This window comes from Aphelocoma coerulescens, chromosome 6 (assembly GCF_041296385.1).
Source record: "Aphelocoma coerulescens isolate FSJ_1873_10779 chromosome 6, UR_Acoe_1.0, whole genome shotgun sequence".
Taxonomy (NCBI): domain Eukaryota; kingdom Metazoa; phylum Chordata; class Aves; order Passeriformes; family Corvidae; genus Aphelocoma; species Aphelocoma coerulescens.
Window position 1 is genome coordinate 4,243,081 of NC_091020.1, and position 24,938 is coordinate 4,268,018.

The 24,938-nt window shown below is 49.8% G+C and overlaps 1 protein-coding gene across 2 annotated transcripts in view; it reads left to right on the plus strand.

Moving 5' to 3' along the window:
- CDH23 (cadherin related 23) overlaps nucleotides 1-24,938 on the plus strand; it is a 185,212-nt gene that overhangs the window by 88,141 nt on the left and 72,133 nt on the right. The window contains exons 9-14 of one of the 2 annotated variants that reach the window (XM_069018959.1): nucleotides 776-854; nucleotides 9,761-9,873; nucleotides 11,815-12,003; nucleotides 20,015-20,164; nucleotides 20,937-21,095; nucleotides 23,977-24,256. In XM_069018959.1, coding sequence (XP_068875060.1) covers nucleotides 776-854; nucleotides 9,761-9,873; nucleotides 11,815-12,003; nucleotides 20,015-20,164; nucleotides 20,937-21,095; nucleotides 23,977-24,099 — 813 coding nt within the window. In that variant the 3' untranslated portion in view covers nucleotides 24,100-24,256. Of the gene's footprint in view, nucleotides 1-775; nucleotides 855-9,760; nucleotides 9,874-11,814; nucleotides 12,004-20,014; nucleotides 20,165-20,936; nucleotides 21,096-23,976; nucleotides 24,257-24,938 lie in introns of those variants that run through there. The other variant, XM_069018960.1, reaches the window with a different exon arrangement.

The following is a 24,938-nucleotide window of genomic DNA, read 5'->3' on the forward strand; positions in this document are numbered from 1 at the left end:
CTCCTCAAGGGTTTCAGTTAAAATCTCTGCAGCTCACTTAGTTGTGCAGCTGGATGCTGATGGTCAGTGTGATCATCCCTTATGGCTTGGGGTGCCTCATTTGAGGAACGCAGTGGGAGAAGAGGACAGGCTGAAATTGGGAAGCCAGTGGCAGATTAAACTGGTGTAGCGACCAAGCTGAAGGTCATAGTGAAAGGGAATCATTGCCTTTGGTTCTCGAGGGACGGCAGAGTGAAAATCCCTGAGGCAGAGGAGCACATGCTGTTGCCTGTCAGCTGTGACTCTGTGAGGAGGCTTGTCCTGGCTTTCCCAAGACTGCACCTTCAGTTCTTCCTTTCTCTTCTTCCTTGAGCACCAATAGCTGTGCTTGTCACAGTGACCTCACTTCAAATACTGCTCCTGTGGGCAGGGGAGGAGCAGCACAGGGACAGAGTGTGGTGGGGCTCTCTCCAGTCACTGCAGAGACTTGCCCTGGCACAAACCTTCTGCACAGTGAAGCTCATCCTGCTCGGGGCTTTGCTTAGAGGACATGTCCTCCTGGTCATGCCCTCAGCATTTCCAGCTACATCCTGGCATGGGTTAGCAGAATTCTGCAGTTCACACCAGAGTGATGAGTGGTGAGCCTGAACTGCTCCAAGGGCAGGTGATGGGACTTTTCCACGGCCTGCCATGTCCTAGGGCAAGTTATCCCTCAGCACCTGGCCCATGGTAATAGGTGCAGGCCATTCTGGGAGCCCCAGCAGTGCTGTGACACCTGTCCCCTGTCCCTTCCCAGGGTACCACTGTGCGGATGATAACAGCTATCGACCAGGACAAGGGACGTCCCCGGGGCATCGGCTACACCATCGTCTCGGGTGAGTCTTGGGGGACATGGAGGTGACTCCAGAAGGGATGGATGGAGGGGACAGCCCTGCAATAAGTCTTTGTACATCCCATCCCTGGGAAGTCATGGAATAGAATAGACAGAATGACTTAGGATGGAAGGGGCCTTAAAGATGATTGTTCCAACCCCCCTACCATGGGCAGGAACACCTTCCACTAGACCAGGTTGCTCCGAGCAGATTTGACAGTATCTCGCACTGAAACCTTTCATTCCTGACAATGAACCACAAACAGCTCGGCTTCACACAATACCACGGAGGGGTTTTTCTGTTCAGGAAGGGAACGTGAGTGATGATGGACTGAATGGCTCCTGGTGGTTTCTGTGGTGTTTCTCAAAAGCTTCGGAAGCTGGGATGCAAGGGCTGGGCCCGTGAGGGTACAGAGCTAGAGAATGAAGCTTAACTAAAGTGGTGGTGGCTTTCTGCCTTCTGACAGGCACATGGATTGAGCCTGCCTTTGCTCAAGGGCTCTGAAGGCTGAGAACCCTTCTTCGTGTGGATGAGTGGATCATTGCTGGGAAATGCTTGGCCCCTTTGGCTGCACAGCCTGCGGATCCCTTCCGATGGCAACAGGGGCAGGGCAGGTTGGGAAGGTGTTTCCAGATAAAACACAGCTTCCTTATGGAAAGGCCAGTTTTGGGGGCTTGGGCCCGTTCATTTATGATGCCTTGAGCTCAGCAATCTCTGTCTGCCATACCCCAGCAGACTTTGATGCTCACAGGGCTGCACTCAGATGCTGCTTTGGTGAGGACAGACAGACTGCTCGAGGTGACCCAGGCATGAGGGACCAGCTGGTCCTGGCATCACTTTTGGGGGGGGGCTTCTTCCCAGCAAGAAATGGCAGCAGTGCCTCCCCTCCCCACTGTGCCACACGCTCCGGGTGCTGCCTACACGTGCAGAAATAATTTCCCAGTTTCTTTTCCTTAAAGCCCAGCCTTTTCAAACCCTCTTTTAATCAGCCTCGAGGGTCAAGGTGATTTCACCCTGACTTTCAAGTGCACTGATCCTGACTGCAAGTATCCAGCCTTTGAAGACACGAGGATTATTTATTCCTCTAATTCCCTCTGCAGTTTATTTGAGAGGTTCACCCAGATTGTGGGTAGCAACTGGCCAAGGTGCAGCAGGGACTGTCTTTTGGCTGATATGGGATCTTTTTCACTGGAGACTGGACTGAAACATCAATCTAATTTTGCAGAGGTTGCTGAATTACGGTGAGGATGGTAAAATAGCTGTCAGCCTGGCCATCCTGGGTGGGCAGTGGGATGGTGGAAGGGGAGCCAGGATGCTCTGGGATTCTGGTGGTGGTGGAATATGGAGAGACCTATAGGCAGATCACTGCACACAGCCTTGCATCTGCTTGTGTATGCCAAGAGCTTAACCCTTGCCTGCAGTCCTGCCTGGTGGGGACAGCTCTCCTGTCAGAGGATCCAGCAGAACAGATCAAAGAGTGATTAAACTACTTTGCACTATTATTTTTTTTCCCAAACATGAGAATTACAAAGTTTCTAACTGGCCAGGAATCCTCCTGTCGTCACCAGGGTCTCATGGAAAAGGAGTTGGATGGGAATGATCAGCCTATAGACAGAGGTGATGTGACTTTCTCGTGTCTGAGAGTCCAGACGCAGGACTGGCATCTAATGCACTTCCAAAATCCTGCTCACCCAAGGCAAGCCTTTTTTTTTGGCAGGCAGGTAAAGCCTAATTAATTTCTCATTATCCTCAATCATGATGGTAAAGGTCAGCGAGCAGATTTTTTGCCTGAGCTGGAAAATTTTTATGGCAATTTTGCAAAAAAAAAAGCCTAACATATGGGAATGGGGAAGCAAATTAAATTAGAAACCGACCATAAACAAAAGTGAAAGTGGCTGGTGGAAGTAGTAATTATACCTGGCTCTTCAGCTCCCTTCCAGGAGGGGAGGTGGCAGTGATGCCATTTCCCTGCAGGGATAGGTGATGCCTTTTCCCGGCTCTCAGAGTTTTTTGGGCACAGGGTTAGCATGTGGCTGGTCTGATTTTGCCTTTTGGGCTTGTATATACAGCAGTACAGAGCTGAGAAGAAACCTGGCCGTCCATCATACCTTCAGTGTTAACACCTAAAGCATTGATATGATTTGGAGGTGGGGTTTAAAAATTAATTTGGAATTGCTGCTGTCCTGTTCAGCTCCATCCCTCGGGCAGCCACGGCTGGCGATGTACTGCAGCAGCTCTTATTTATACAGCTATCTCCAGCACAAGGTCCTCCCGTGACAGGAACACAATAAAACTAAAAGATTAACCATAACCACATAAAATATGACTTGAGATCTAACTTTATGCTGCCAGCTTACAAAGCTGTTAAGGCTGAGATGACGGAGGAGCACAGGTGTAGCTGTGCCATGGCTTTGGCTACTTGTCCTGCCTGCATTGGGAATAATTTCCATATCTAACAGGGAAAAGCCATTCAGTTGTTATTCCCCCTTCCTTCCCATCAGAGTGTTTTAACTCCAGGAAAATGTACTTTTTTGCTTCACACTTCACAAGGAGTGGGCTCACTGCCTAGTTGAAAAAGAAATCCAGATTGAGACCTCACAATTCAAGCCCCTCGTGCCAACAGGCTGGTCAGTGCCAGGGCTCCCATTGCTGCAAAGGGTGTTCCTGCTGCTTTTCCTGTGGCCAAAGCCCTGTGAAAGCCCTCCCTCCCCGGCTGCAGTGACGGGTTGGAGATGCTCAGCCACTGAGGTCAGGACTCTGTTTGAAGGACAGATAATTAATCCGGCAAAGTAATCCACAGCTCCTTTTTGGCAGATTTATGGAGATAGCCTCTGTACTGGGGACTCTGCCTCATCATCTTTCATTTCCCAGGCAAAGCGAGTGACTTGTTGTATAACACGACCTGTTCTAGATAAGGCTTTTCATTTAGGGAAACTCTCTGGGCTAACAGAGATTGATTTTCCTGGCGGAAATCGGGAGGGCCCTGGCGTTTTGGGCAGGATCAGCCCTGCAGACGGCAGTGTGTTTTCACATTTGCTGCTGCTGCACATTGCTTGGGGCACAGGGAATCCTCTGGCTCTTTAAGGGAAGGATTTTTAGCGTGAATTAAATGGCAATTTAGTTAATAGGTGGGAGGAGACTTTGTCCCACAAGCTTTTACTACGAAAACATATTGACTCACATGTTGCTGGCTAGCAGTAAACTTTGGGCTTCATTTATTTCCAGGATAGTCAGGAGACTTGGAGTCTCCAGGCAGGAGTATGTGAAGGTGACCTGTGCTGCTTGGGCAGGCACGGAAGGGTTAACCCAGGGGAAAGGGTCCCAAATGTCAGTCTCTGCCTGCCTGACACATTTCAGGTGCAGTGATGGATGGGCAGTGGGAGATTGCACAAGGGCAATCCATACGTCCTTCCTGGGGCTTGGAAAGTCCTTCAGGAGAGAGAGGAGTGAGCGTTCTTTCAGTCAGAGAGCTGGTCCTTAGGGCTATTCACAAACCCTTAGGGTTGGGGGTTCCCTCCCCCTCCAAGTGGATTGTTCTATGGGACTGATGCAGTTTCTGGCAAAGCCTCTCTTCCTTAAGGTGGTGCATCCTGAGGGAAACATGAATTAAAAACCATTATTTGCACAATATTATAGAAGTGTGACTTACAAAAGTGCAAGGGAAGCTGAAAAGAATTGTTCTCCATCTCCTGGATTTCCTGCTAAGGAATAAAATGTCATATATATAAATATTTTTTTTCCGTATTAAAATAAAAAAAAATATATATATGAGTAAAAATCAGTGCAGTATCTCAGAACATGTTTCCCATGCTCTTAACAGAGCCAGTATGCCCCACTGCCTTCCTTATGAAAGTGCAGCATGAATCCTTGAGGAAAGGTCAAGTGGCCAAAGAGGTCTCCATGCCCTCAGCTGCTGACATTGCCCTGCATAGCTTGACCTGACTTAATAAAGAAGGCAGAGCAAAGCAACCACTTCCCTAAAACCCTTAAACCAGGCATCAGGGAGAACCCTTGGAAGTGGGGACCTGCTCATTTTACTATTCACTACATCATGCCAGCTTTTTCCCACATTTGACTCGCTCGGTGAGCTACCGGGGTGTTAAAGCTCTCATAAATTACACCTGCAGGGAGGGCCTTCCAGCGTGATTTAAAGGCAGCCATCATAGCAGAACATTTCTGTAGGAGGACACACTGATGGGTGGAAAAGTGCCTTGCACCGCATTATCCATCAAAAGCTGTTTTTCCCACCCTGCCAATGCAAGAGGATGAGACAGCACAAAGCAAAGATGGTGGCTGCAGTCACAGCCCCTCTTTCCTTGGCTCAGTTGCTCCCCATCTTTCTCCACGCTGTTAATGATGTTTTGTCATCACATTGGCATCTGGCTTCGGCTCCCTGGCAATCCAGGAATCATTGGAAAGAGATATGATTGGGATAATGGTTTGCATGGCAGGTGGTCCCCCAGCAAATGGCCCTTGGTAATTAAAACTATACATTCCCTTTTATGTGTAAATAGGAGAAAAAAAGCATATTTTCTGTTTAATTTCTGAGACTTCCTATTTAACTTGTGGGATTTAATGTGTATTCAAGGCTGAGCAACCTGGTCTAGTGGAAGGTGTCCCTGCCTGTGGCAGGGGCTTGGAATGAGATGATCTTTAAGGTCCTTTCCAACCCAAACCAGTCTGGGATTCAATGTTGACAACCGGTGGAGAAAGATGAACCAGGGCCACCTCTGTTTATGTTGTGGCTATAAAAAGCAACTGGTTCTGAGATGGTTTTCAATGGAGGAGTTTGAGAAAGCTGTGGAGCCTGGAGATGTGAGGTTTACATCAAGAAGCCCATTTTAGATGATGTGGGGGAATGATGGTTGTGGTCCAAGACTCAGCATCCTTTTGTGTGAAGAATTACACTCAGAGCAGAAACTCTGCGGTCTCTGTTCTCCCTGGTACTTGGCCACAGCTCCCAGGAAATTTGGGAGGGAGAAGATTGCACCTTGGGTGATAAATATCTCCTTTTATTTCCTTGTACTGTACATTCCATTCTAAAAAAGGGAACTACGCAAGCATGTGATCTGGAAGATCAGGAGTTCTGCTGGTTGTGCTAGAATGGACAAATCCTTTGGGAAAGATACTAAAAAGGCCTGTTTGCAGAGCAGGCATGTGAGAAGGAGCACTGGCACACAGCTTTGGGCTCGGATCTGTTATCCCAAAGAGCTGCATCTTCCTAGAAGAGCAGCAAACCAAAGTCCCGAGCAGGAGAAAGGGGCACTGTTTCACTGTTCTATACAGCAACTCGATTTCCCAGAAAGCTCAGGCTGTAATAACCCCTTTTCCTTTGGAAATGACTTGTTGCCTTTGAATTTAAGCACAGGGCAAGGTCCCTGCCCTGGCAGTGCTTCCCTGCCTGTGGCCAGGGGGCAGAAACTCAAGGTGAAGAGCAGCAGGGTGCTCACGGCAGCTGATGGACTATTTATACGCTAATAACTGTGTCTGTTGCTGACTCCATGAACCACATCCAACAGCATCTATTTCGGTGCCGAGGAGCCCTGACGGAGCACATTTCGATTAATAAATTATCCGGAGCAAGGTGTGTGATGGGTTCCCCTTTCAGATCTCATGAAAGTCACCCGCTCCAAGTTCCATGGCGGCTTCCCAACATGAGCAGCCCTTCCTGCAGAGGGGGTGGGAAAATTATCCTGCCCAGGGAAAACAGCTTGCCCTGACTGACAGGTAGCTCTTCGCTAGAGCAGGGCAGTAGCTGCATCTCTCCCTCTGAACAATTTGAACATGGTCAAAGGCTAAAGGGGTAGGGAGGAAGGAGGAGATATTGATGTCTTCTTTATTTTTCCCCTTTTTTTTTTTCCTTTTTCTTCCCCCCCTTCTCTGGGTTTGAGCCAGTACTTTTAATGGCCTTTTTAAACTGAGAGCTTGGCTGAGGGCAATTAAACATTATGGCTCTCATCTATAAAACCCCTCGTTATAGCAGTGTTTCTCCAAAATGACGCCTATGCCACCATCCGTTCCTCAATGAGCCTGGAAAAACATTTGGAATGGGCTTCTGTGATCCATCCCATTGCTTCCAACCCAGCATCCCGTCAGTCCCTGCCTTCTCGGCTGCAGTGTATGCAGGAGCTGCTGTTGTCCCTGTACCTGCGCATGGACAGGCGGATGGGAAACTTTTCCTTCTACTTGACCCATGTCACAACAAAAAGCTGGGTTTGTAGGCCCTGAGCAAGCCTGATCCTTGCCGGGTGGGAGCAACAGGTCTGTCAGAAGTGGATTCGTACTGCTGTCCCAAAGTTCTCAATTTTTTTGTTGTTGTCATTCTCCCCTTCACTCTGTCTTTTTGACATTTAAAACATTTTGTCCTTTGTTTTCCTTTTCTCTGCTCTTCTTCGCATTTTTCTGCCCAGCCTTTCCCTTCCTGTCCTTTAATTTCTGCCGCGTCCCTATGTGTCCCTCTGGTCTCTCCAGAAAGACACAATTGGCTAATTTCCCCCCGCCTTATTTTTTTTCCCCTTGTTCTCAGGAAAGTGAAGGCGTGTTAAGATGATTAGAGAGATTTTGCAAGGAAGATGTCTTGGGAAATGGGCATTGGGATCGCTGGTCAGAGCAGTGAGGAAGTGGTGGTTGGAGAGGTATTGTAGAGGAAATCATGAAAGGCCTCTGGGAGATAAGTTTGGAGACACCTCTTTCCTTAAATTTGGAAATTCACAAAGCCAGGAATTCTCTGCTAGCACAAAGGAAGCCCCAGTGGGCATAGGATGAGTATCTGATGCTGTTGGGGAGGCTGAGATAAAGAAAAGCCTCTGGTGTGCAGCCTGGGAGGCCTTTGGGTCCCCAAGTTAGTTGCTCATCCTTCAAAAAGTGACTGTGGTCAAATATGAAATGCATAACCATTTTTAGGACAGGGAACACAGCGCTGTGTTCAGTCAAATTCCTGTCCTATTGACCTAATTCCACTAAATTCCATTGTTTCTGCATTTTATTACACTTTATATTAGGGGGAGGTGACCCCGAGGTGTAAACTTGACTGTGGCACCTTGGTATCCTGGAGCATTTAAATGCCTCGCAGCACAGTCCAATCCATCTTGTGGAGTGCCCTTCAGAGCTGGGATCAGAAGAAGCTTCCTAAGGAGTCAGCCATAAATTACAGTGCAGGAGTGGGAAGTCAGGATGGAAAGAGGGGAATTGTCCAAGGGAGGAAACTGGAGATCTTCATGTACAGTGGCAAAAGATTAGGAAAAAAACCAGCAAGGCTGCTGCTAATATTTTAAGTAGCCTGGCATCAGCTCATTAAGCTGGCGAGAGGTCAGTGGGGCATTTCAGATGGAGAGAAGAGAGGACCAAGGACAGGAATGGGAGGAATTTGGTCCAGGAGGAAGATAGAAGGGCTCAGTAATGGGGAGAAAGGTGTTAAGGCACTTAGGGCTCTGGGAGAGAGAGGAGAGGCCAGGTGGCTCCTGGGGTGGGAGGGAGGGAATGGCCAGACCTGGAGACTTTGGCCATCTTGAGAAAGGTGCAGCTGTGATCAAACAGAGGTTGGAAGGGAATGAGGTGGATGCTGAGTGATGGGAAACAACTTTCTGCGGCAGAAGATCTGTCTTGCAGCTCCCTTCCAGGGAAATGACAAATGCTGTGTGTGTTTCGTTCATGCTGAGATGTATTGAAAAGACAGGATTTATTTTTTATTTCCTTTTGACTGGGAATGTACCTGCAGGGTTTCCTGGCTCCCGTCTGGGTCTGGATCAGGGGTTTCTGCATGCCTTGAGATGCTGAGGGGAGCTGTGTGGGTGACCATATGCCTGGATATAACTGCCTTGGTCATCACTAATTCAGCAGCCTGCTCTGGTTTTGTGTCAGGCTGGTGTCAGGCTGGTGTCAGGTGTCCCAGGCTCCACACACCAATTGCTTGCTTTTGTCTGGCTCACAGGGAGAGCACCTGGAGTTGTCACAAGTGCATTCCCAGAGAAGGACATTGTCCTTTTAGTATCTGCTGGCCATGAGACTCGAGTGTTGTCTTAATCCTCTCTGGGTGTCTAATTCCAGAGGAGATTTCAAGCTGGGGATGGGATGGTCTGTGGAGGCAGCCCAGCCCTCTGTGGCATCCTGGCTGGTTGCTTGTATGTAGGGACAGGGGCCAAATTTGGTTCCAGTAGAGGAAAACCAGGCAGCTGCACAGGGTCAACGTATCTGGCAAGAGCATAAAAGCAGGGCAAGTGCCTGCACTACTTTGCTGATACTTTCCCTGGCTTCAAATACATCCAGCTAAGAAATTCCTGAGCTTTGTGAGGCTTCTCTATTACTTGATGGAATTTTTTTCTTTCTTTAAGCTCTTCAGCCTCTCCTTGAATACATGTGGACTTGCATCCCCCTCAGCACCCTCTGGCAAGAGGTCCCACAGCTAAACCACCACCTGTAATGTGGAGAATTCCTTGTGAGCTTGGTCCATCTGTGCTTCCCTGTGATTATCCTGGACTGGTGTCCCTTAACTCCTGTATTTTAGAGGAGACAGGCCATGCCCACCCTGGGAACACGGTACCCTGCAAATGCAGGTGGTCACTCAGAGGGAAGCAGCTGATTTGGTCCTGCTTTCAGCATTGCTGTTGCACATTTTAATAACTAAACCCCTTTGAAATTCTTCAGCTGCTTCCAGCATTGGCAACTTTTGACTCTGGAGGAAGAGCCCCATTTTGAGCCCTAAGCCGGGGCAGATGAGAGGAGGAGAGGAGTGTTAGAGCCATGACATTTTAAAGCACATTGGAATGGTATGCCAGGTTCCCAGAGCCCAGTGCAGCCTGTGCCCAGCTTGGAGCTCATGTCCTCCTGCTTCTCTCCCTCTGTTAACCCCAGCACTTTTTGGGATCAGCTGTGCCAGCTGCTTGTGCTCACATTCCTGTTATTTTTCTCAGGTAACACTAACAGCATCTTTGCACTGGACTACATCAGCGGAGCCTTAACCCTGAATGGGCCCCTGGACCGGGAAAATCCCTTCTACAGTGCTGGATTCATCCTCACAGTGAAGGTGAGCCCTCCTCCAGCCAGGAAGCACATTGACAGAGCAGGATGCAGAGGGCATCCTGCCTTGGGACAGCCCCTTCCAGGTAGCGCTGCAAACCTGGGATATGTTGTTCTCTTGGGCATGCAGAGCCATGATGTGCTGGCCAAGGCAGGTGAGATGTTAAGCACAGCCCTCTTGTCTGGTGGCCCAAAACATCATTCACTCAATATGGATGTATAAGGGCATTTTTGGTGTCCTGCCTGTGGCCGTGTCTGCTGGCAGCATGCAGATACCCCAAGGTTGCATATAGCGCCAGACACATATTCAGGCACCTGAATTGTGCCTGCTTTTGCCTGTTTCCCCTCTTTCTCCCCACCAAAACCCTGGATAAACATGACATTTTGTCTCGTCAGCAGGCAGTGGTGTAACAGGGCATCATCTGTGCCTGCCCAGCGCGGGGAGGGAGTGATGCTGGAAGTTGCCTTGTCAAGAAAAGGCATTGGAGCGTGGCTTTCCAGCCCCACCAGCCCCACCTGAGAGCGGCTCCCTGGCTCTGCTCACAGCCCTGTAATTAAAATCAATACTAAGCTGGGCAGCTGGTTGGAAACACATTTAGAAGTATAGATTCTGCTGGGCCAGGGTGGGGAAAAATCAGTGGTGTAGGAAGGGTCATTGATTGTGAGGGAGACAGCCAGCACACCGCCTTCTTGTTTTGGCAAGTGTGATGCTTTTTTGGAGGGAGGCAAAGGGACAAGAAATCACCCCTCTAGGTCCCAGATACAGTTCATACCATGGGGCTTTGTGTGTGAGGAAGAGATCCTCACCCATCTGTGGTATCTTTTCATTCAGGCTTTTGTAGTTTCAAAAATCAAGACAGGGAGGATTGTCTGATTTTAATAGGGACAAAAATATCTGTTTAATCTTGGAAAGGTTTGTGAGCCTGAAAACTTGCCCGTTTTCCTCCCTGCATGATAATGAAGTTCCAACCATATTCTGTTGATCTGATAGATTTCTATGTCCTATCCCCACAAACTTCGCATCCTCCCGCAAATGCCAGCTCTCTGTGTCCCGCATCCCCAGGACCCAGAATGTTCTCTGCTGCTCTCATCCTGGAGCACACAGTGAAAATACAGCTGGATTGCTCCTCGCTAGGATCAGCCTGTTCTGCTGTTGTGTGCAGAAGCAGTGAATAGCAATGAGCCGTGTGGGTCGTGATAGTGTTGCTTTTCCATGCCCACAGCAAAGCAAGATTATCCAAAGGACAAGAGGAGGGACTCAGCTTGAAAAGGCTGTTCCATGAGTCTTGCTTCTCTGGCATTAAAATCTGCACTCTTTCCTTTTGGGAAGGCAGAACTAAAGTCCTTCTTGAGACAGAGGTGTGATGTGGACTCATGACTCAGCTCTGTATTTAGACACATGTTGCCAAACCTATTTTAAGGTCTAAATCTTCTTTTCCTCTGGTGCCCTAGTTTTCCATCCCTATGTTTTTTAGCATCCTGTGTGGTTCACTGTCAGCTCCCATGCCCAGGGATGGCTGAGGAGAGATCATTGAGCCTTCCTTTATTTTGCGGACTGTCCCCTGCATCTCACAAGGGACATTTTTTTTTGTTTAAATGCTTGTGGCAGAGAAAACTCCTACTTGTTCTTCTGTGACTCTGGATCCTGCCAACCTGTGGCATGATAGAGGCAAGTGAGAACTTGGCCACAGCCATCCCAAGGGAAATGTTAAACCCCTGGGAAGTTTTGTGAGAGTACTATGGGACCAAAGCATGGGTGATGGGAGAGCTGGGCCAACATCTCTGTGTGTTAATGGGACAATGGCAGAGCCAGCTGGGCACTCTTCCATGGCAAAGTGGAGGAAGAGAAAGCTGCAAGTGTCTCTCACCACACCATGCACCATACACACTTTCTTTTACGTTTATTCTTTCTGAAAAATAAAAGCTCCCCTGCTTTCTCTCCTTGCAGGGGACGGAGCTGAACGATGACCGCACTCCCTCCAACGCCAGTGTCACCACCACCTTCAACATCCTGGTCATTGATGTCAACGACAATGCGCCCGAGTTCAACAGCTCTGAGTACAGCGTGGCCATCCCAGAGCTGGCCCAGGTGGGCTTTGCCCTTCCCCTCTTCATCCAGGTGCAGGACAAGGATGAGGTGAGGTATCCTGTCCGTCCTTTGTGGGGTAGCACTGGTTTGTTTCTGGGCTGTGCAGGGGAGAAGTCGCCGAGGAACCTGTGATGAAGTGCATAGTTCTGTCCCAACATCCACTTTTTCAGTTCTTACCACTGCCATTGCTCTGTTTGCTTGTGTACCCCAAGTCCAGTTTCCCTCCCCAGGGTGCAGGCATGGCACAAGCTCTAATGCAGCCAGGACTATACAGCCCCTGAGAGCCAGAAAACAGGATTGTCTAGGAGGCTGATCCCCGCCTGCTTCTGAGGGCTCTTGTCGGGCAGTGCTTTGCCAGTCTGGTTTAGCAAAGGAGTTTTTCTTCTGGGCCCCCAGGGGACCTGCCAGGGACAGGGAAGACAGGAGCCCCAAGCTCTCTGCCCCAGGTGCTGAGGGACAGGTGCTGCTGCTGTCACAGAGGAGGTAAGGGATGCCCATCAGCATGGGGAGGACTGGGATACCAGTTCATCACTGCAAACAAGCCAGGAGCATTGGAGGCTTGTTCCTCCCATATGTCAGTGGAGCTCCTATTTGTCATGCGCCGATCCGTGCTGTGTTAGGGATTGCAGCCTGTTTTCCAGCCTTGGGCTCCCAGCCTTCAATTACTCTGATTATTTGACTTGTGCAGTTCACGTCTGGCTGCTCCTGTGTGCTGGTCCCCCCCCAGCCCTGCCATGCTGCCGGGTGTCTGCTCCAAACTAGTGCTGACACCTCATGGTGAGCTGTCCAAAATCCCTTGGAAAGGCTCTGCCTGCAGGCTCCTGCTGTTCCCATTCTTCTTCAGGCTGAGCAGGAGATGAGGGGAGAGGATTTGTCAGAATAAATGGCATCATAGAATGGTTTGGGTTGGAAGGGACCTGAAAGATCATCTCGTTCCAACCCCACTGCCACAGGCAGGGTCACCTTCCATTAGACCAGGTGGTTCAGAGCTCCATCCAGCATCATGGCAAAACATCATCAGGGTGTTTTCCTGATGCTTCAGGTAATGGGAAACAAAACATCCTCCCCTGGCCCCCAAAATCCCAGTGGGTCAGTTAAAATGTGCATCTTTTCAGATGCCTTTTGTGACTCAGAAGATATACTTGCTGTTTCCCAGCCCGGGGTGGAGTTTACCCCATCTCGTCAAGCCACCCAGAAATCCCATTTTTTTTCATCTGAAGTGATTATGACACAGAACTAATAATCTACTGGTGACATGATGTCACCATCCAGGAGTTATGAGTTCAGCCTGAAGAGGTGCAGATGAGCTATTAAGCAGATAAAGAGACTGTTTTTTCTTGAAAATGTCAATTGCTAATAAAGAAGATATGGATATGACAGATGCTTAGGATAGTTTCTGAATAGAGATGCTGTCATGCTTTATGAGAGATGTCAGCAGATCCATTCTTGAAGGGCATTGTAACACTTCTGTTTGTGCCACCAGGATGAAGGATCTGTCATTATTTCTGGTTAAAAGCTCATTTTATTGGAGTGACTCCCATTCAAGAATTCACTTTTCAGCCTTGCTAATTTTAAAATGGGAGAATAAAAAATAGCCTTGCCTTCCCCATCGCACCAGCAAAAAATAGATGCTGTTCTTTTGATGTATTTCTTTAACTTCCTGAGATTTCCCCAAAAGAATTGGCTGAGATTTTTAAAACTGCTGAGAGAGGATCTCTTGTGCTGAGGGAGTCTGAAGGAGTTTTACTGTACACGTCTTCAGAGACCATCATATTAGCACAGATTGCTTTGACCATGGCATTATTTTCACTGATAAGAAGCAGAGGAGAGCTGATTCTTGGAATATCTGGAGAGAGAAAAGTTACAAGCAATTGGTTACTTTTTTTCTGCATTATCCTGCAATGGATCTTCCTTATTTCCTCTCATGGATGCTTGCAACTGGGTTAACCATCAAGGTAGCACTTTGGGGGAAAAAATGGGGAGAAGATGCCCGGGTTGTGAAAAAGATGTGTGTGAGATAGAAGTAGGACTGCACCTACAGCCAGCACTGCTTCCCAGAGAAGTATTTCTAGATCTCTGAAGACCCATCAACTTTCAGTAAAAAAACTACAGAAAGGTTAGATAGTTGCCTGACAGTGATATTTTGGATGCTCAAGTACCCCGTGAGAGCTGTGAGGGTTTTACAAACCATCTGGATGGTTTGTAGCTGAGGTGGCACTGGGCTCTCTCATCTCTCCGTGGATGCAGGGGTGGGAGGATGTCTTGACAAGGACCTAGGTCTTCAGGCAGGGATGTGACTGAGGAACGCGGCTGACAGAAGCTATTCTGGCAGCACTGGCTTCATGCTGGAGATGACATGACTCATTTGTGTAAGGGGCAGAGGGAAACAAGAAGAGAATTATACACATCTCCAGGGAAAGCAGAGAGAGAAATAAATGAGAGCAGATGGGTTGAGACATGGGAGATCAAAACTGGAGTCTTTGGGAAGATCACTTTGCTCGAGTTTGTCTCCTGCCTCCCAACTTATGTCATGAAGTCCTGGGAGAGTCCCTTGGCAGATTGGTTTCTTTCCTGAGCCAAGCCCCCCAGCCTTGTTCTGGCCCCTCCAGAAAATTCAGGCACTGCTCCTTCAGTGCTCCAGCTTGTTGAGGTCCTGCTGGGATGGAGCAGCCCACGCCTGGACCTTGCTCCGTGCAGGAGTCCTGTGGGGCTGGGTGGTTTTGGGGAGCCTTCCTGTCATTGTGCCTTTGTGGAGCTGGGCCTTTAAAACACACCGTGTGGGCTGCCAAGGCTGTTAAACAAGGTTTTTCATAACAAGGCCCACACAGCCTTTTGTAACTGTGGGGTTTTTGGTCTTTCTTTCTTCTGGTGTGTTTTGCACAAACTGAAATGATGGCTTTTGGAAGGAGTCAGATTAAACAATTCAGCAAAGCACTTAAAAATGCATTTCTGAGGCACACAAGACCACACTGAAAGCCTGTGCTTGGATTTCCCTCTGTGTTGTAAGTGCCTTTCTTCAGCTTGGCTGGCATTAATCTCTCAGACAAGGTACCCAAGCGAGTGTCTCCAAGGAGAAGCCCTTCCTTGGAGTCTAGCCCCTGCAAACTCCCAGCTTCCATCCCCCAGATGTGGCCATGGTCTTGCTCCAGGAGGAGCTGGCTGGGGGTGCAAGGTGGAATGGGGAGCTTCTCAAGAGGGATGCAACCGGGTTGAGCTGAGGTGGCCCCACACGTGGATTTGGGGTGCAGCTAAGAGGTGTTCAACCAGGTGTGCTGGTTTTTGTTTCTGCATTCTCTAGGACTTACTGGAAGAGAAAAAAGCATTAATTGCTGTGCAGCTGAGTTCCTCTCCCTGCCAGATAGAGAGCAGACCCTTGAACAGCTTTTCCAAGCCATTCAAGAGCTGTTTATGAAAATCCATTGAAGTTTCCCAGTGTTTAGACTGAGCCTACACTCAACTGGACACCCCCAGGCTGTGGTTGGGTTCTCCTCTCATTCACATTGTGGTAGTTCAGCAGGGAGGAATAAATCCTGTGTATGAGGCAGAAGATTAAAGCATTGACTTACCTGCTTTTACAGCAAGGTTTGTTTCCAGGTTGAGAACAGGAGCCCTGAGCTGTGGAACAGGTTGGTGATAATTCAGAGAGCTCATCTGCTCCTGGGCTGGCTGATTTGGGGGACATGGATGTCCTTTTTGGATATGCTGGTGTTCTATACCTGGTGGCTTGGTCACAGGGAGAAGGCAAGGGTTTGGCTATCCAGGAAAAGGGGCAGGGTATCCTTCCAGTCATCCCCCATTTCCTGTGGCTCCAAGATCCATGGATGCATGTTAAGGGAAGCAGCAGCCTGCTCTCCCAGGGCATGCCAGGGAAACCAGCTCTCCCACCATGACTTCCACTTCATTTTCCTCGACGCAGTTGAGTGAAGAGGAAGAAGAGGGCAGAGGCTGTCTGAAGCACCACTATGATGGCCTGACATTTCAAAATCATTTTGAAACAATTCTCTAAAATAAGCATATCGAGGAAGGTAAATGGGGAATTTAAAACAAGGAAAATCCGGGCCATGGGAATACGCTCTCTTTGTTGCACAGAGCTCCACCAGTGACCCCCATCAGGATATCCTGTGTGCCCATGCGTGTGCAGGTGGCAATATATGAATCATCCAGGGCATATATATGCATATGACAGGCACAAGCACTATAAATATGATCTACATGGCAAGAAACTGTAAAGGGGAATTGACGGCGCACAAGTATTCTCTCCCAAAAGTGCCAGCTGCCAGTCGGGCTGAATTAGATTTCACAGGGGTTTTTGCAATACATGGAATTCACCAGCAAATTACCCTTAAAGAGGGAAAATCAATCATTTGGAGCAGAGATAAGCTGAAGGCAAGGCAGCCTCGGATTGATCCCGTCTGTGCAGGCGTGTGTGGAATTCAGCAGATAACCTGGGGAGAACGGGGAAGGAGAAAACTCCTTTAGGAGGGAGGGAACAGGCAAGGACTGACACTTAGGGATGGACAAAAAGATGGGAGAATAGAGCTGCTGGCATGGGGAGGAGGATCAGAAGGGTTGGGGAGCATTTTGCTCCAGGCATCCTGCGTTGCCCGCCAGCCCAGTGAGTTCCTTAGGGATGCAGGGGACAAGTGCCAGTGCCCAGTGAGCCCTCAAAAGGGTTACTGGCACTGGGTGGAAGAGGGGTGCTGGGAGTCCAAGCTGTCTGGGAGAGAGGCAGGCAGCACCCAGAGGGCTGTTCTAAGTTAAATGCTTTGAAATGGGCATAGGGAATAACCCTCTTCATGTCTTGTCTTCTCAAAGCAGGGATTAAGCATTATTTGTGTGTGACTCACTAGAGTCAGGTGTAAGTTATCCAAGTTATCCAACAAAAAGGCACTAATTGCTTTCAAAAAAACACCAATTTCTTCTTCCCCCTTCCTTCACCTCCACTCCTGAACTCTCACCTCTTTCCTTTCTTTGTAGACTTCCCAGACTGAGGAATATTAAAACCTCCATAGCTTGTTGTAGGTAATAGCCCATGCCTAGAAAGTGACTGGGAGGAAAGCTGGAGTTGCACTGGATTTTGTGCTTCAGGAAGGCAGGGCTCTCCATTTCGGAAAAGCAAATTGCACCGAGGGACCCAAAGGCAGACCTGTACTGAGGCAGCGTGAAAAGAACAAAACTGAGGATTCCCAGGATGCTTTTTCCAAATCTAGTTCACTTCGTGCTGAAAATGATTGCAAGAAATCAACCTACCCACACACCTCAGGGAATAGTGTGGTTGAGGAAGGATTGTCTGCTTGTCTAGGGATTTGGATTATTTTTTTTTTATTTGTTTTCTTGTGTAGCCCTTGGTAAGTGATGCTAAATATTTGCTGTGACTGCTGGAAGGTGGAATAATTCCTGAAACATTTCCGGGTGTGCTCCCATGAAGAAGGGGCTGGGTGGGAGCAGCAGTGATGGATGAAGCCAGCAGGTGAAAGTGGGTGAAAAAGCAGCAATAAAAATGATGATCCATCCTCAGTCTCAGCTGAAACAGCTGATGTGGCTGCCCCAGCCTCCTGATGGGAGAAGGAGTTTCCTGATTCTTGGTGAGCTCTGCCATGCGAGTGTGGATTGCAAGCTGGGAGAGCAGATTTTTGGGCATGATTCACAGCAGGTGCATGAGTGCGTCCAACCCGAAGCTTCAGACCTCTGCAGCGATACCTGTACCCACCTGCTGGTAACTCACACCTGAGCTTTTGCCCTTACCTGCCAGTCCCACCTGTGCCTAGGGTTCTCCCCCTGGAATTTCAGAGGGATATCAGGCACACGGGGCTGGCAAAGGGGCCTGTCACAAATTGTCCAAAAATGCAGCGTGATCAGCCAGTGGTGGCTTTCTTGGAAGCAGGGTATGGGTGTGCAGTTGATGTGGCAGCGGGGCCACAGCGCGGCTCTGATTACACGCTCCGAGGAATACACACGTGGAGAACAAAGCCATAATTATGCCCAACTGCAGCTCCAATTGTCTTTTAGCTGAATTGACATGAAATTTTTGTTGGTTGCGGCACTGGCTGAGAGATTTGATTGCCGGGAAGGAGGCAGCAGGCAGTAGGCTTGAGCCATGGTGAGGGTGAGCTCCGAGTGCTGGCGTGGGATGAGAGGAGCTGGAAAATGTGTGGCTGCATCCCAGCATTGGGCAATAGCAAACTTCCCTCCAATACCTGTTTTTTATGGATCGGTTTGTTTCGGAAGGAGACAGGTTTATTATTGTAAGGTTGCTGAGCTTTGGCAAGCTGCTCCTTAATTCGTGGCTCTAAAGGAAGGAAAAGGGCTCAGTTTTTTTGCAGTGGTGGGGAAAAACTCGAGCTGTGCAGGAGCTGGGAGGTCAGGGGATGGAGAGGGGAATGAGCACATAAAGCAGGTCACTGATAACATCCTCATCCTTGGCACTGGAAGGAAATGATGCTTGGCTGTGATCACGGCACACCAGGACCTTTGAGAGCCCGGAGATGCAGCGCTTGTTTTTCCTCTTCCCAATCACATTTCAAATCCATTGTTTGCTCTGGGTGGCAAGAGCAGGTAGGGAGGGGTGAGGGAAATGTAAGCAGCTCCCTGTGGCTTCCTCTGGAGTGGGGGGTCCTTGCTGTGAGCTGGGCTTAGCCAGGCCCTTCTGCTGGGCAGCTGATAACAATTTAAATATTCAGATTTGCTTTCAGGCATCTGCAGGGGGCTCGCAAGCTCCGGGAACCAGGAGCAAGGAAAGCAGCATGGGGGCCGAGGCAAAAAAATAAATAACTGAATAAATATATAAATGGCAGCTTGCAGCAGCCCTCCCGAGAGGCAGCTGTATCCCCCTTCTCCAGACCTCACATGGGGAGACTGAGGCACTCGAGGGGCTGCTAATTAGGGATAGTGGATATCTGGAGCTGATCTCCTTCCCCAGCTAGAGGGGAATTAATCCACCTGACTCTCTTCCTGCAAATACTTGGATTTCTTTTGATGTTTCAACTTTTATCTCATGCCTCCAACAAACTCGCTCTTCTCTGGCTTCCAAGAAAATCCCTGACATCTCGCTGCCACAAAAGGTGCTTTCGTGTACTGCAGGGAGGGCGCAGGCCCTGGGAGAGATTCCGAGGGCTCGGCAGCAGAGACAGGCAGAAATTCCTCAATGAAGCAGCTTTTTGTCACTAGTGGAAAATGGTCATTTGTTGTAAATCAACATCCTTGAGGATAGGGTACAAAACAGCTTGGGAAGTAATGCTTCCTTCTGCCATTCTCTGTATCCTCTGCTCCCTCCCTCCCAGGGGTGTGTCTGGGGTGTCGGGAGCATCCCTCACTTCCTAGTTTGGCACTAAAACAGCTCGTGGAAGGTGCCAGTCTACCCTGAGATGCTCCCACCATCCACCAGCAGAGCACTGCTGGGCTCTTGAGACACTGGGTGCCCTTGTGTGGTTCTGTGGGTACCCTTGGGGCTTGCTCCTCCTGTGGGGCTCCACTGGGAGATGCTCAGTGTGCCCTCAGCTCCACGGATTGCATGGAGGTGTGCGAGAAGGGCAAGGCAGAGATTCTGCTCATGTCACCCACTCTCAGCGGTCACACTTAGGCAGCTTTTGTTATTAGTGCCCCTTCGTGCATTTAATTGGCCACTTTTTCTGATAGGAGGGAGGTCATTCAGGGAAAATTGGAAATTCATCTCTGGCAGCTTCTGAGCTTGCTTTTCATGTGCTCTGCTGGGCCGTGCTCTGGGAAGAGGGCCGTGATCAGGGCACGGCTCTGAAAGTTACTGGTGTGTTGGTGGCCTTGCTGCTTTGCCAGCCTTTGGAAGAGGAGGAGTTTTTCCAGTTCCCAGTTTGAGCTGCCTTACTGGAAAGAGCCTTCTGCATGGGAGAGGCACCCACGCTGTGCCCCCCCCGAGGCAGTGAAATCCCAGTGTGTGACACCCTGTGTGGTGTGTGAACCTTCAACCAGCAAAAGGGACTTCTCTGTGTGCTGTGCGGGGTCATCCCAGGGATGACCTGGGATGATCCTCTCATGTGCATGTGGATTTTGTATAAAACACCAGCCTAGCTCTTTCTCTTCCCAGGGACCCAACAGTGTTTTTGAGGTTTACCTGGTGGGCAACAACTCCAACCACTTCATCATCTCGCCGACCTCCATCCAGGGGAAGGCAGACATCCGTGTCCGCGTGGCAGTGCCGCTGGACTTCGAGACCATTCCTCGCTATGAATTTTCGGTAAGGTTGCACCCCTGGGCTCTGTGGGATGGCCATGGTTTTCAGTGTGACCTAAGAGTGACCATTAACCATCTTCCTCTCTCTTGTCCAGTATTTGAAGAGGGCCTAGGAGAAAGATGGGGACAAATTTTTCAGCTGGGCCTGTTGAAATAGGACAAGGGGGGATGGCTTTTGATGGTTGATTTAAATTAGGTGTAAGGAAGAAGGTTTTTTCCATGGGGTGGTGAAACGCTGGAACAGGTTACCCATAGAGGCAATGGATGTCCCATTGCTGGAAATACTCAGGGTCAAGTTGGATGGGGCTCTGAGCAACCTGGTCTAATGGAAGATGTCCCTGCCCATGGCAGAGGGTTGGACTAGCTGGCCATTAAAAGTCCCTCCCAACCCAAGCCATTCTATGATAATCCCCACTATGAAACAGCAGAGCACTACAAAACAGCCAAAAAATGGGAAATTATAATAAAGAAGGAGGTGGGGAAGAGATTTGCTCTGCACTTTCTATTTCCAACATCCAAAGGCTCAGCTGCAAGAGCTTAAGCAGAGAAGGGCCATAAAAGCTTCACAGAGCATAAAACTTTGTTGTAAGAGCACCTATCAGGCGCCAAAACCCTCTGCATCCTCCTGCTCCAGCTTTGTTGGTGGTTTGTCTTGAGCTGGCTCAGCTGGTGAGGGAGCTGAGGAGAGCCTTGTTTTCTCCACTAAAGAAGGATAGACAACTCTCCCAAGCTTCCCAGGGTCTCCAACCCTCCCCTTGCCTTCCCGTTTTGCTCAGCTCTTCGCAAATGAGAGCGTGCCGGACCACGTTGGCTTCGCGCGGGTGAAAATCAACCTCATCAACGAGAACGACAACCGGCCCGTGTTCAGCAAGGTCCTCTACAATGTCAGCCTCTTCGAGAACACCACCGTGGGCACCACTGTCCTCCAGGTCCACGTGAGTAGGAGCATCCCAGCTCCCTTTGCTGAGTCCTTGGCACGTGTGTTGGCTCTGTGGTGTCCCTCACCAAGGGGTAGCCTGGGAAGGGAGCATTAGGAGATGCTGGTGGTGGGGTGTAGCCTTCTCACGGGCTTTTGGAGCAGATGTCTTGACCTTTCCTGTTCTCTGGGAGATGTGCATGTGTTTCCTACCTTACCAGGAATTCAAAGAGAGTCCTGCAGTGCATTTCATCTGCAGATACTGATCCCAGTGGTCACAGTCCCCCTGGTGTGGCTTTTCTCACTGCTCTCTTTGGAAGCATCATCTTCCTCAACCAAACCGAGGTCGGTCAAGCCATTAAAAGGGCGAAGGATGGAAAAGGAGGGGAATGGCTCTGTTTAGCAGGGCATGGTAGTACATGGCTGGCAGCCGAACAGAGGCAGGCAGAGGTGGTGGTGACAGCAGGGGGCGTTTCCATAGGGCTTGTTTCCTTCTCTGTGGGTTGGTTGGAATCCTCATGGAGAAGACGCATTTCCTGGTGCACGAGAGTGATGTCAGTGCCAGTGTGGGGCAGAGCAAGAACCACAACAAAACCCTATGCTGAAATACGATTGGAATAGCCATCAAAGCCCCTTTGGGATGGGGAACATCACAGCAGGGAGCACCAAACCCTGCTACACTTTGGGTGTGTCACTACCACTACCATTAGTCATCAATGAGTTTGCTTGGCTCCCTCTCCAATGAATTTCCTCCAGCTGCCCTCCTGCCCCCTCCTTGTCCCCCTGCTCTCCCGAGGCACAACCCCTGGTCTCCCATCTGTGCAGGAATGCCCACTCAGAGGACAAAAGCCTGGACAAAGGAGTTGGGTGTATGTGCCTATGTGTAAGTGTGTTTACTTTACAAACAGATGGTGTGAAACTGTATAGAGCCCCCAAGCTGTTCCCATCTGACAGTTATTAATATTTCAAGCAGATGCTTAGCTAGTCAGGCCGTCAGACACTAAACAATGAGATTGTTACTGCGTCTCCTCTTTCCCCAACTTCCAGCTATGCCAGCATTTCAGAGCGAACGCAAAATGCCAGGAGTTGAATCTTCTATGATAAATCAGAATGGATGCAATTAGCACTGAAATCCAAATTGCCCTCCCAGCTGATCCCAAACTTTTAACAACCCTCATAAAGTACCAGCTCCTACTGCTGTGGCCGCTTGCCTTTGAGCTGCAGCCCTCTGGTTGCTGCCCGTCTGTGCCATGTCTCTCCACCTGTCCCACATGCTGCAGACAAAAAGCCTGCTTTCCTTGCTAATAAATTCCTCCTTTCCTTTTCTTCCTTCGTTTCCACTTGCTCGAGAAGTCTTCCTGGATGTTGATGCATAGGCATTAGGGAGGGGGTTTTGGAGAAAGCCTGGCCAGCCACATGGCATGCCCACTTCTTTGGTGGCTGCTGGATGACATCCTCATGAAAGGAGACTTCTGCTGGCTGCCCTTTTTGTGCTTCTTTGTGGAAATAAGTGAACGTTTGGAGAGACAGTGGGGTTCAGGGTGCTAAGGATAACTCAGGTGGCTTGTGGGATTGGGATGAACAGGGGAGTGCGTGGGCTGGGTGAGTGGTTGCTGAAGGGTGGCAGGAGGCTTCGTGCCAGCTGCTGCTGGAGATGGCCAGGCACAGCTGGCAGGACAGAGCAGTGCCTGCAGCACCTTCCTGGCAGGGAGACAAGCAGCTAAAACCACGGGAGCTGAGGCAAGGGGAGGTTGCTGATCTTCTGCCTAGCCCAGTGTTCTGGGGAAGGAGGACAAGTTGCTCCCAGCAGCCCAAAAGTCCCTGGGCTGTTTGCCCATCTTCCAGTGAGTGCATCCTGGCTGTCCCCCCTTGGCTGTGCCTGATGGGGTGTGTGTAGGCGAGGGGAAAGGCTCTCCTCAATGCCACCCTCTCCAGGCTGCCCTCAGCTTGGCCAGCTGAAAGGGAAAGGCAAAAGGAAGGAGCAAGTAGACTTCATTTGCAGTGACAAATGGCCATTTGTTTCTACAGCATTTCAGCTCCTAATGTCAGTGACAGCAGAGAAACATTGCCTGTTACACGTATAAATCAACTGTAAAACAACCCCAAGTGCAGGCAGCCAGGGGGGACCCAGGGCTGCTGCCTGCTTTCCACTCCCTGCCTCTTTCCCTTTGCCCAGGGATGCGTGGGCTCGGATCCGTGGATTCCTGGTCAAACCTCAGCTGCTTCCCTCGCACGGCACAACCTTGTTCACCCTCTAAGATTTTGTCTGCTCTCTGCTTAGCATTCCCTCCATCTCCCTGTCCATCCGTCTGTTTAATTCTGTCCCTGAAAGGCATTTATTGTTTAGACTCAGGTGGTCATTTGCTTGCACAAGAACATGTGGAGAGTCCAGGCTCTGTGGGAACAGCTCCTGCCCTGTACAGGGGGCCCACAATGTACCCCAAGGCACTCTCCTGCCTCCATGCTCTTGGAGCATGAGGACCAACTGAGGGAAATGGGGGGGCTCAGCCTGGAGAAAAGGATGCTCAGGGGGACCTTCTGGCTCTGCACAACTCCCTGACAGGAGGGGGCACCCAGGTGGGGGTCAGGCTCTCTTCTCAGTTAGACAGTGACAGGACAAGAGGAAACAGCCTCAAGTTGTGCCAGGGGAGGTTTTCATTGGATATTAGGTAAAACTTCTTCAGTGAAAAGGGTGGTCAGGCATTGGAACAAGCTGCCCAGGGAAGTGGTGGGGACACCATCCTTGGAAGTGTTCAAAAAACACATAGACATGGTGTTTAGGGCCATGGGTGCATGGTGAGCTTGGCAGTGCTGGGTTCGTGGTTGGACTTGATAATCTCAGAGGCCTTTTCCAGCCTTAATGATTCCGTGATTGTTTATACATGTGATAATCCCCTTAGGCCAGAGATTCCTGCTTTTGCAGAGACCAGTGTGAAAGGCTCCTTACTCCAGCCAAAGCTTCCAGGTCACATAAATTGTGGTTGTTCGGAGTTACGTGTCCATCGCATGTCCATGATGACTGAAGAACAAGCAGCCTGTCCAGGGCTCTGCAGTTGTTAGAGACCTCTCTCCATGCAAACTTCATTTTTTCCATGCCCCAGACTGCTGTGCCAGGAAAGGCAGGCTGGAAAGGCTTGGAGGTCCCACATAGCAGCAAACAGCTTCTGTGAGGCTGGAGCAAAGCAGGGAGGTGAGCAGAGCTCAGCCTGAAGAGATGGGCCAGTTCTGCCCCAGCTACCAGCAGATATTGAAATACTATTTTTTTTACTGAAACAACTGGCCATGAAGCCTTTTAATAACATAACAGAAAAGGTCAGAGAAAGAATTTCACACTTCTTGAGCAACCAGGCAGCCAGTATAACTTCATGCCTTCCAGGAACGAGGCAGCAAGAACATACACTGCACCCTGAATTAACTGGGGATCTGACACCCCCACCAGGTCCTGCCTGCCTGGTTCCTGGTGGCTTTTGGTGGGTGCTGGCTTTCCTAATAGCGGGAGCAGGCTGAAGGATGGACCCTGCAGAGGTGCGGTGAGGTGTGGTGCCTGCTGTGGCTCGGGGCAGGGGACTCGGGGCTCTGTGGTAGGAAGCTCTGGGGAAGGACCCTGCTAGGGGGGATGAGTGGCTGTGTCCAGCTGTAGCCATGATCAGAGCCATCAGAGCTTTGGGTTGGCAGGCACCTTAAAGATCATCTAATTCCAGCTCCACTGCTGTGGGCAGGGACACCTTCTGCTAATCCTCAGGTCCTTGAGTCCAGAGGCAGGAAAACCTGTTACTCTCCATCCTGCTCCAGGCTGCCTCATTGCCAGCAGCTGTAGTGTCACTGCTTCACAAGCCCTCCTTTAGCACCTCAGCTGGAACAG